At 36.0% G+C, this 13,040-nt stretch overlaps 1 protein-coding gene across 1 annotated transcript in view; it reads left to right on the forward strand.

The window, feature by feature from the left end:
* Positions 1–13,040, forward strand: part of BEND5 (BEN domain containing 5) — an 800,567-nt gene that overhangs the window by 70,510 nt on the left and 717,017 nt on the right. Inside the window, exon 2 of the mRNA XM_054720869.1 lies at positions 1,084–1,208. Coding sequence (XP_054576844.1) covers positions 1,084–1,208 — 125 coding nt within the window. The remainder of the gene's footprint in view (positions 1–1,083; positions 1,209–13,040) is intronic.

Here is a 13,040-nt window from a genome sequence, read left to right on the forward strand (position 1 = left end):
TTAACACATTGCACACCAGTAGTTTTATTGCTAGCTTTACCCAGTGGCCAGATAAGTTTCTATTGAATGAGTACAGAAAACATTTTACAAAGTATCATACTTTAAAACAATATTAGCTTTTAAGAACATGTAATAAATAACTTCAAAATGCAATGAGTATTTAATTTTAAGGCATGCCTTTAACATTTATATAAAGCACTGTGTAATATGAAAACATGAGAATGCTCATGATCTGCCTGCAATGTGTTGTTTGTACATTTTTAATATAACTGTTCTGTTGTTGGAGAAAATGGAAAATAATTTCATGGTTGTTTGTAAATTTATCATAGTTATTCTTACAGAGTGACTACTTCTAATTTTTTGTTTAAAACCTTTAACATGTTCTGATAGAAGTTGGGAGATACACCAAACACAGTACAAATGCATAGCCCTATTGCATTTGAGAGTTAAATAAGATCAAATATGTTAGAAGTAGCTTGTATACCATAAAGCTTAATTCAAAATATTAAGGTGTTATCATTGTTGTTTTTTGAATTAGGAAACTGAAGTTTGTTTGTAATTCTTTTTTAAAAAAATATTTTATTGATTTTTTACAGAGAGGAAGGGAGAGGGATAGAGAGTTAGAAACATCGATGAGAGAGAAACATCAATCAGCTGCCTCCTGCACACTCCCTACTGGGTATGTGCCCGCCACCAAGGTACATGCCCTTGACCAGAATTGAACCTGGGACCCTTGAGTCCACAGGCCGACTCTCTATCCACTGAGCCAAACCAGTTAGGGCAGGTTGTAATTCTTAATTGATTTATTGGACCTTGATACATGCTCCATACAGTGTCCCAGTCTAAAACACAAAAAGATCTGCTAGGTGATAAGGATTGAAAAAGCTTGCATCACAGCCTGGCTTAGCTCAAAGCCTCTTCTCTGCATTTGGAGTCAGCAGCCTTGGAGATTGTGAATACTGTACCTACTAGTACTGAATGATGACAAATGTCACTGTAAGAACTCCTAATATTTTAAATGTATGTACCCTTAAAATGCATGAACTTCTATTAAAATCCAGTTCTCTTAATTTTTATTACCAGGTAACCTTGGACGGGTGGACCAGGTCTCTGAGTTTGAATATGATTTATTCATTAGGCCGGATACCTGTAATCCACGTTTCCGAGTCTGGTTCAACTTTACTGTTGAAAATGTGAAAGAATCACAGGTGAGGGAAATAGTGGATACCTTCAGTTTGGTTTCGGTAAGAAGATTATGTTTTTGTTTCAGGTTAGTAATATTAAAAAAGTCATGGCCATATTTGGACTGTATTGTTGTGCATGTATAACAGTGATACCGTTTTGTTTCAAGAGACATAGATAAATAGGTATAATATGTTGTTTTTTGTTATCTAAAGATTATTAAATAATAAAAATAGATAACTGAGAACAAAAAGTATGCTTTAGAAACTGAAGCATTAACTTAATATGGTAAGCCTACATGTAGAATACAGTCAGAAACTATAGGAAGTGACTTGTATTATGTTTATTATGGTATGTTCTCTATATCATTTCTTCTATAAAAACCTGTAAATCATTATACAATTCTCACAGGGCCTCAGTTTCAGGAAAAGCTTTTCTTCTCCTATACAATAAGACATTTATGTCATAAAAACAATATGATTCTTGTAACTCATTCTATTTTCCCTTTGCTTAGGCTGTTGGAAAACTCAGTCAATTTTATAGCCCTCTCTAATGATTTTGGAAAACTTTTTTGCTTGTGTTTCTGTGTACTGACTTTTCAAAAAATTCAGATCATAATAATCTGTGTTTAATCATGATTTCATTTACATTTTCTAACAGTGTATGATTTCATAATCCTGTTCAAATCTTCTTTGAATGGGAGAATGTATTGATGAAAAGAGAACTAAATACATATGCTTTGAACAAACATGAAAATATAATCTTAAGAAATCAGTTATCATTCTGTTATACTGAGACAGCTAATCACGAAAGGCTTTGTATACATAGTGATATGACTTTTTTAAGCAGATGAATGCCTTCTTCATTCAGGTTCATCTATTTTTTAGTATATTTAGGAGAATGTGAGGTTGTTTAATTTCCTCTCTCAAGTCAATCTCTCCTGTTTGCTCTTTCACCTTCTTGCTTGCTTCTCTCTATTCCTTTCAACTGCAACTTGAATTGTGTGTCAGACAGTGGTCAACATCTGGAATTTAGGGACTTGGAGTCTTCCTTGACTCATTGCTGTCATCCTGACCCACTGGCTCCAGCAGAAGAGGGGTCAGGAACATCCACGTAATTTTACTGCTGATTCTCCCAATTCCCCACAACATCACTGACACAGGACTTCGTGTGTGTAATGTTTACTGAAGTTTGGGGTTTAACTGGAAGGAATTAAATTTATGGGAGAGCTCTGAACATTGTTAGCTACATATGATTTATCTCAGCATTTTAGGAGAACTGGGGGAAAAGTTATACCCTACACAGAGAGCTGCTCAAGGATAAACTTGAGTTCCTACCTTTGCTTCTGGGTTGTACTTCTCTTTCATGGGAAAAATCCTTTTTGGTGTGTTTTTTTTTCCCCCTTTCATAGTAAGAGGAACAATATTTCTCTCTCCACCCACCTTAGAAAACCTATACTTTACCTACAGGAGCTTACCTGAACCTAGGATTGTCCAGCTTGTTCCATCAAGACAATTGATAATTCCAAAGTGCATTTACCAAAGTCTATGTTACTGAATCTTGAGAATATAACTTACAGCAGAGGCTTTAACCAGATGTACTAATCTGAATCTTAGCTCTCTAAGTTTGAGTCCCCTGTGAAGATCTCTACTATCATGAGATAAACACACAACCTCTTACTCTTCTGTAGGTGTTTCTGTGTCATGTCAGTCAGTAACTTACAGTTGGCACATACACACACTACTGATAATTGTGAGACAATATAGTCAATTTATATGAAGGAGGGGGGAACATTTTATTAAAAGTGTTATAAGCCAGGATTTCTAAATTCATAAAGGAGATTAGTCTTTTCTTCTTTATGCAAGCATATATGCATCCTTCAGCTTGCCTACTGCACACAAGAATCCACAAACTCCTCCGAAATGAGACCTATTACATTTCAATAAAAACAGCATTGTCTATCCTCATTATATCCTTGCTAAATAGAGACTTAGTGGAAACCCTGAAATTATAGTGCTTTTTAATTTTGGGCCATATTAAATTCCAACCCTAATTTTATAGTTATGTTTTTGTTGTTATTGTTTAAAATGTCTCTTCCAGAGTTATAAAATATTCATATTACATGTTAAAGTCATGCAGTCTATTTTCATAGTTTTGTTTACCAGTTCAGTAAGCAAGTAACATGAATGTGTCCTGAGGGATTACTGAAATAAGACAGTTAGTGCTAATTTTTAAAGTTGGAGGAACCAATATTTTCTCAGTCTTTTGGATTCTATCTTCATACCCAGTACTATTCTACCTTTGTTACAGTTAGAAATCATGAACATGTTTATCTGGTTTCCTGGAGCCTGATGCTTTATCAGCCTTTCTGTGGGCCATTGCTTCATCAACTATAATCACATTATATAGTTATGGAAATCTGTCTCAAGAAAGCATAAAGATCTGCTGGAAAGATACAGTATATATCTCTAGCTCACAGGATATTTGTTTTCATGGTTGTCTACATGAAAGAGAATGATTTTACTATTAATTTTGACTTGTGAGGTCTGTTTTCATAATGTCTCTTCTTGCAATCTTTTTCCATCTCTCCAATTTCCGTTAAAATGAGACCTGCATGAATGTAATCTAGTCAGGAACCTTATTTCAGGTTTGGTACTCGCAGGCAAAGCAATATTAGTCATCAAAGACTGACTTCATTAAATAAATGTTAAAATTCACAGCATCAAATATACTGTATAAACAGGTCTAGCTTTTGGGTTACTTTTCTTTGTTTTTTAGAAGTGATAAAAACTTGGAGCATGCAGTGCTATATTGCAGGACTGGTATATAAACCTCCAAAAATAGTGGCTAACTAGTACATTTGCAAGAGACTATGAAAACTGAACATCCTTGTATCCTTTTCTCTCTGAAAAACCTGTATTAAATATTCTCATGTGGAAATTTACTCTTGATGCAGCAGAACACTCATTCAATGTGCAAGCAAATCATACTATTTAAATACTAGATGTCTGGTGCATGAATTTGTGCACTTGGGGTGGGGTGCTCCCTCAGCCCGGCCTGCACCCTCTTGCAGTCTGGGAGCCCTTGGGGGATGTCTGACTGATGGCTTAGGCCTGCTCCCCCAGGGAGTGGGCCTAAGCCATTAGTTGGACGTCCTTAGCACTGCCATGGAGGCAGGAGAGGCTTCTGCCACCGCCACTGCGCTCGTCAACTGTGAGCCCGGCTTCTGGCTGAGCAGCGCTCGCCCTGTGGGAGCGCACTGATCACCAGGGAGCAACTCTGTGTTGAGCGTCAGTCCCCTGGTGGTCAGTGTGCGTCATAGCGACCAGTCATTCTGCCTTTTGGTCGATTTGCATATTAGCCTTTTATTATATAGGACTAGAGGCCCTGTTGCACGAAATTTGTGCTGTGAGAGGGTCGTCCCTCAGCCTGGCCTGGGCCACTCACAGTCCAGGACCCTTCGCTCCTTACCACCTGCCTGCTCACTGCTTCTTACCACTCGGCTCACTGCTCCTTAGCACTGCCATGGAGGCGGGAGAGGCTCCTGCCACCTCCGCTGCACTCGCCAGACATGAGCTGGCTTCTGGCTGAGCTGCGCTCTCCTATGGGAGCGCACTGAGCACTAGGGGGCAGCTCCTGCATTGAGTGTCTGCCCCCTGGTGGTCAGTGCACATCATAGCGACCAGTCGTTCTGGACATTCCTCCATAAAGGTTGCTTAGGCTTTTATTATATAGATTCACAATAAAACTTCAGCCATAAGAGGAAATAAAATGGTCTGCCTTGACTATTTAAACTTTGTTTTATTTCCTTTATATTCTTTACATTTTTTAAAATTTATTTTCCCCTTACTGATTATTAAAGTAGTCAATGTTCAATGTAGTACATTTAGAAAGTATAGATAATTATTAGAAGCAGAGGAAGACACATTCACCCACCCACCCATAATCTTACTACCAAAAGCGCAAATACTATTAATCTTTTGTCATATTTACTTCTAGGTTTATTTATTTTCTATTTTCGAAGCATAATTTAAGTTAGTACCATATATACTTTTCATGTCTTGCTTTTAAAGAAGGAGAACAGCACCACAAAGCAATTTATATAATTAAAAATGTCATAAACATGGCATACAATAGCTATTTACTATTGGACCATTTTCTAATTCTTGGGCATTAATTGTTGTTATAAATAACACTGTAGTGAACATCTTTATGCATGGAATATTACCTACATTTTATTTTGCTTCTTCAGAATAAATTCCTATGAGAGGAATTGACAGTCAAAGGAAATGAATATTTTAAAAACTCTTGATACTTGTTTCCAAATAACCATCAGAAAATGTGTACTGTTTCAGCAGTGAATGAGATGCTTTTCTTTTAATTTCTTGCTTTGTTTTATGAACTCAGATGGTCATACATTTAGATCAAATTGATTCTTTTTCTCATTTACTTTGAAACTTCACACAAATAAATGGGATATGAAGCAATGTTTCAGGTCTTTAGTAATAAAGGAATTAGTTGTATTCTAGCATAACATGAGACAACAAAGCAGATCTATTTATTATTTTCACCCTTTTCTTCATCAAATCCTTTTATATGGGTGTGCCAACAGTTTGTTCTCTGAGGTATGTTCTGGGAAATTAAAATTCCAAGAGAATAGATGAATAGGATGAATAAAACAAAATTGAAGGGATTGAAAGTCATTGCAATTATTGTTAATATAAAGGAGTAGAATTGACTATGGGAATAGTTAGATGAGGTATAATGGAAGATAAGATATTGGAGAAGAGGAGCTCCAAGTAGTCTGAATGTTTTTGAAAAGTTGTCTCTATAGATCTTGGAAAAATATCAGCGAGGTCCGAACAAGAGTCATTGAGAAAAGAGGAGGAAAGAGGGGTAGCGAGATGACACCAATAGTGAGAGGTAGTGGAGGGATAATATGATGAAATGAGATTTCAAAGCTATGTTCATGTAAGTGAAGGATCAATATTATAAAGATATGGTTATCCCCAAATCAACCTAATTGTAATACAATTAGAATAAAAATCCACCCAAATTCATTTCATAAAACTCGACAAGCTAATTTTAACATTCATGTAGGAAAACAAAGGTCCAAAAATAGTCAGGCCCACATTGAAGAATAAAAATGAATGGGTATACATTTATTTTATGGAAACTTGTATTTCGGCTAACAATTTTTATTTATAGCAATAGTGATTAAAATAGTTTGGCATTGGCAAAGGAATGGCCAAATAATCTAAATGAACAGACTGGAACTCAGAAACAAAGCTATTTATAAAAGGGAACTTGATATCTGACAGAGGATACATTGCAAAATAATAGCAATATAGGGTCTATTCAGTCAACAGAATTATATGGCAAACAATACCCCAATCTCATACTATTTCAGAGCAGACCACAGTGAAGGGGTAAAAGAACTTGCATGGAAATCAATAGATCTGGGAAGTAAGCTCAGTTCTATCAGAAACTAATTGTTCATTGCTAGTATATAGTAATATGACACTAACAATATAGAAAGTCCTCTAATTGTTATTTTTATTATCATTATTATCCAATAAATAGTTATTATGTACCTGTGATATGCCAGTCACTGTTCTGGGTATTCAGGATTCAGCATAGAATAAGACAGACAAAGTCCTGCTCTTCTAGGGAAGCTAATGCTCTATTATGAGAAGAAAGACAATAAATAGGAGCAAGTAAAAAAGTGGCAAATGCTACCAAATTTTATTTATTCAGTTAAGGGGTTTTAACGATATTTTCAATTTTTAGCAATTATCAATGAAGCAGCATATGCTTTTATATATACAGGCAGTCCTCGGGTTACGTTGGACTTGATGTACATTGTTTCCTAGTTACATCACCTTCTCCCATTTATTTATATAAAAAAAAGTTCTGTCATTTCGACATATGTACATATGTGCTTTATGTTTTTTATTATTTACTGTATTTACTACAAGTAAAGGTCAGGAATTGTTATCTTTTCTTTTAATTTTTTTTTACTTTTTCACTTCACTACTGCTATGTATGTGCTCCATGTGAGTGATATAGGTATTTATGTAGGTAGGTTCCGACTTATGGCGAAAATCGCGTTACATCGCGCCGAAGGAACGGATCTCTGACGTAACCTGAGGACCCTACTGTATATAGGTGTACCGGTTAATAATGCGGATTTTGTAATCAAAGAAAACATGATAATTTCAAGAGAACATCAAAAGTGCTTTATTCAAAGTAATGTCCATCGCTAGCTACACATTTCCCCCATCTTTCAGGTAATTTGTGGATACCGTCCCAATAGAACTTTTCTTATTTTGAGGCAGACCATTCAGAGACCCAATTTTCCACTTCTTCGTATGTTTTGAAGTGCTTCTCAGAAAGCGCGTGTGCCATGGATCTAACAAGTGGTAATCTGAAGGAGCAAGATCTGGTGAATACGGCGGGTGGCTCAATACTTCCCAGGCAAGATCTTTTAATATGTCTTTAACTGGCTTTGAAGTGCGTGATGGTGTGTTATAATGAAGCAAAATTACTTTGCCGTTTCTTCTGGTCCATTCTGGTCATTTTATTATTAAAGCGTGGTTCAAATTGACCTGGATGTTCTTTGTCTTTCACATCGAAATCATCACTTTTAAAGAGTTTAAATCAGAGTTCATAAGTATCTTGAGATGGAGCATGTTCACCATAAGTTTCCCAAAGTATATGGTAACTTTCAGCAGCACTTTTCTTCAAAATAAAGTAATGAATTAAAATTTCCCGCAAATGCTCTTTTTTTTGGGCACGAAATTCGACATTTTTAAGTGTAAAAATATCTATGATGTTAACACCTTCAGAAAATTTGACATATAAAGTTTTGAAGCTTGTCAATACAACTAAATAGCATACATATCAAATCGCATATATATCAACATATGTGTAACTCCATCTATTGGAAAAAAAATCCGCGTTATTAACTGGTACACCTATATCCCAAACTCATACTATTTCAGAGCAGAAGGGAGAGGGAGAGAGAGAGAAACATTAATGATGAGAGAGAATCATTGATCGGCTGCTTCCTGCACACCACCTTACACTGGGGATCTAGCCTGCTACGTAGGCATGTGCCCTGACTGGGAATTGAACTGTGACCTCCTGGTTCATATGTCGATGCTCAACCACTGAGCCATGCTGACCAGGCTAAGCAGCATATTCTTGCACTTATTTTGTTTCGGTGAATATAAGTTATCACTTAATTTGGGCAAATATTTGGGAGCAGGATTGCTTGGTCTTATGCTCTAAGTGTATGTTTAACTTTATAATTAACTGCCAAACTGTTTTCCAAAGTGGCTGTATTCATTTGCATTTCTATCAGCAATGTATGAGAGAGCCCTAGTTACTGCATATCCTTGCCAGCACTTAGTATTGGTAGTATTTTTTAATTTTAGCCATTCTAATAGATGTACAATTGTATCTCATTGTGATTTTAATTTGCATTTCCCTAATGACTAATGGCTTTGAAAATCTCTTCATGTGCTTATTCACCATCTGTATATATTTGATGAAGTATTTGTTCACACTTTTTGTTTGTGTTTTAAATAGGGTTGTTTGTTTTATTGTTACTAAGTTTTAAGAGTTCTGTATATATAGTCTGTATATAAGTCATTTATGTCCTTTGCAAATATTTTTTTCCAGACTTCGATTGATCTTCTTATTCCTTTAACAGTATCTTTCACAAAACAAGTTTATGATTTTTGTAAACTCCATCATATCAATTTTTTTCTGTATGGATCATGCTTTTGATAATTTTAAGAAATCTTTGTCTAATTCAAGGTTACTAAATTTTCTATGTTTTCTTCTAAAAGTTTTATATTTTGGGATTTACATTTAGGTCTATGGTTTATTTTAAATTAATATTTATTTGGTGTGAACTATGAATTGAGTCTTTTTTGAGGGTTTTTCTTTTTTTTTGCATATGTAATTCTCATCTGTTGATATGACTACCCTTTTTCTGTTGAGTTGTTTTTACATTTTTGTTTAAAATCAATTGATCATATATGTGTGGATCTGTTTCTAGAATCTATTCTGTTCCACTGAACTATATGGCTATTCTTTCTCCAATTCCACGCCATCGTGTTCTCTATCACTTTATAGTAAGTCTTGAAATCAGATGATATAATTCTTTCAACTTGTTTACTTTAAAAAAATTCTTTTTGTTATTCTAGCTCCTTTGTCTATCCATATAAATTTTAAAATAAGCTTATTGAGTTCTATAAAAATATCCTGCTATCCTGCTGTGATTTTGATTGGAATTGTTTTAAATCTTTAGATGTTTAGGAGAATTTGACATATTGATATATTAAGGGTATTGTTTTTCCAATTCATGAACATTATATGTCTATTTGCCTTGTTTGATTACTTTCATCACTTTCTTTGTTTTGTTTTTTAAGGGTGTTTTTTTTTTCAACATACAGATCTCACATATACTTTATTAGATTTTTGCCTAAGTCTTTTTTTGGGGGTGCTATTGTAAAAATAAAATTATTTAAACATTTTTAATTACTAATTGTTCATTGCAATTATATAGTAATATGACACTGACAATATACACTGAGTGGCAAGATTATTATGATAATAATCTGGCCACTCAGTGTGTGTGTGTGTGTGTGTGTGTGTGTATGTGTGTGTTTGTATATATATATATATATATATATATATATATATATACCATATTTTCCGGCATATAAGACGACTTTTTAAACCAGGAAAATCTTCTATACATCCAGTTGTCTTATACGCTGGAAAATACGGTATATATATATATACACACACACACACACACACACACACACACACACACACCTATTAGAGGCCCGGTGCATGAATTCGTGCATGGGTGGGGTCTGGCCAGCCTGGCCATGGGGAGGGGACATGGGTGGTTGGCCAGCCTGCCTGCTGGTCAAATTCCTGGTCGAGGGGACAATTTGCATATTAGCCTTTTATTATATAGAATATACACTGAGTGGCCCGATTATTATGCATCCAGAGATCATAATAATCTGGCCACTCAGTGTATAGTAACATGACACTGACAATACTAGGTGTACCAGTTAATAATGCAGATTTTTTTCAATAGATGGAGTTACACATATGTTGATATATATGTGATTTGATATGTATGCTATTTTTTTGTATTGACAGCAAGCTTCAAAACTTCATATGTCAAATTTTCTGAAGGTCTTAACATCATAGGTATTTTTACATGGGAAGTTTTAATTCATTACTTTATTTTGAAGAAAAAGTTATCGTATACTTTGGGAAGCTTATGGTGAACATGCTCCATCTCAAGATGCTTGTGAACACTGGTTTAAACACTTGAAAAGTGATGATTTCAAAGTGAAAGACAAAGAATGTCCAGGTCAACCAAAAAAGTTGGAAGACGAACAATTACAAGCATTATTGGATGAAGATGCTTGTCAAACTCAAAAACAACTTGCAGAAAGATTAAACATTGCTCAGCAAACAATTTCCAACCATATGCAAGCAATGGGAAAGATTTTAAAGAAGGAAAATGGGTGCCACATCAACTGAATGAAAGACAAATGGAAAGCTGAAAAGTCATCAGTAAAATGTTGCTTCAGTGGCATGAAAGAAAGTCTTTTTTGCATCGAATTGTGACTGGCGATAAAAAGTGTATTTATTTTGAGAATCCCAAATGCACAAAATCATGGGTTGATCCAGGTCAACCGTCAACATCAACTACAAGGCCAAATCACTTTGGAAAGAAGACAATGCTCTGCTTTTGGTGGGATCAGGAAGGTGTGGTGTATTATGAGCTTCTAAAACCAGGTGAAACCATTAATACTGATCGCTACTGACAACAAATAGTTAATTTGAACCGCGCTTTGATCGTGAAAGGACCAGAATGTGCCAGAAGACACGGCAAAGTAATTTTGCTTCATGATAACGCACCATCACACATTTCAAAACCAGTTAAAGTCACGTTAAAAGATCTTGCCTGGGAAGTATTAAGCCACCCACCATATTCACCAGATCTTGCTCCTTCAGATTACCACTTGTTCCTATATATGGCACATGCACTTTCTGAGCAGCACTTTAAAACATATGAAGAAGGGGAAAATTGGGTCTTTGAATGGTTTGCCTCAAAACAAGAAAGTTCTATTGGGACGGTATCCACAAATTACCTGAAAGATGGGGGAAATGTGTAGCTAGCGATGGACATTACTTTCAATAAAGCACTTTTGATGTTTCTCTCTAAATTATCGTGTTTTCTTTTATTATAAAATCCACCATTATTAACCGGTATACCTAGTATATTCTGTATCCTCGCTAAACTGACTTATTAATTTTAGTTGCTTATTTGTCAGTTTGGGATTTTCTAAATAGGAAATTATGTTATCTAGGGATAACAGTATATCTGTATGCTTTTGTGTTGTTGTTTTTTTCTTGTCTTATTCCATCAACTATAACCTCTAGTACAGTGTCAAATAGTAGTAGGGAGAATAGACACACTTGCCTTATTCCTAATCTTAGGAGGATGCATCTAGTTTTTCACTATGAAGTTGATACCTTATTATGTCTCAATAGAAGGAGATGATTAGACTAAAATTCTAAAAATAATTTCTATTTTGTAGTGTCTAAAATAATATGATTTTGATATAATTTAGGATTATTCTCTTCAACATTTGGAAATATTATATCATTAAATTTGTGTTATGAAGTGAAAATACTAGTATATAAATGCACTGGATAAATGAAAACCAAATATGAACATTTTCTTTCCCATTTTATTCTCTTTCCCCTTTTCTCTCAAAAGTAAAAAGTTTATCTTTTAAATGTAGTGTTTGATGACCTAACAATATTTATTGTGTCATGTTTAAAAAACATGTCTGAATAAATAGCTATGTTTTGTTCAGGTTATTTAACTTACTCCTGCATGTATTAACTGATTCATTAAGAACAACAACTTTTTTTTTTGGTCAATTGATTGTATGTGCCTAAGTATCAAATTCCATTACAAAAGAATAGGAGAAACTGGGAGCAAAGAAGCTGAGCTACTTTCTCTTACTGAATTTATCTTAGTATGTAATGAGTACTTAGAGTGGGAGGTTGAAACACGTAAGGGAGAGTGGTATCCAACACTCTGGTAAACAGAAGCTTTATAAATGCTTACTAGTTACTGGTTGTCAGCTAGTTACTTAACCTTTCTGAGTCTCATTTTGACTCTATCTTCTATATCCTATATAATAAAAGAGTAATATGCAATTTGACATTACTCTAACACACAAGATGGCTGCCCCTATGTGGTCAAAGATGGCTGCCCCCATGTGGACACAAGATGGCCACCACAAGATGGCCAGCAGGGGAGGGCAGTTGGGAGGGACCAGGTCTGCAAGGGAGGGCAGTTCGGGGCGATCAAGCACGCGGGGGAGGGCAGTTAGAGGTGACCAGACCGGCAGAGGAGGGAAGTTGGGGGCAACTGGGCCTGCAGGGAAGGGCAGTTGTGGGGGAACAGGCCTGCAGGGGAGGGCAGTTGTGGGGGAACAGGCCTGCAGGGGAGGGCAGTTAGGGTCAAACAGGCTGGCAGGGGAGCAGTTAGGCATCAATCAGGCTGGTAGGGGAGTGGTTAGGGGGTGATCTGGCTGGCAGGCAGAAGTGGTTAGGGGCAATCAGGAAGGCAGGCAGGTGAGGAGTTGGGAACCAGCAGTCCTGGATTGTGAGAGGGATGTCCGACTGCCCATTTAGGCCCGATCCTGGTAGGGGTCCCAGATTGGAGAGGGTGCAGGCTAGGTTAAGGGACACCCCCCGCCCCCGTTATGCACGAATTCCGTGCACCGGGCCTCTAG

The sequence above is a fragment of the Eptesicus fuscus genome, chromosome 9, assembly GCF_027574615.1.
Source record: "Eptesicus fuscus isolate TK198812 chromosome 9, DD_ASM_mEF_20220401, whole genome shotgun sequence".
NCBI classification, from domain to species: domain Eukaryota; kingdom Metazoa; phylum Chordata; class Mammalia; order Chiroptera; family Vespertilionidae; genus Eptesicus; species Eptesicus fuscus.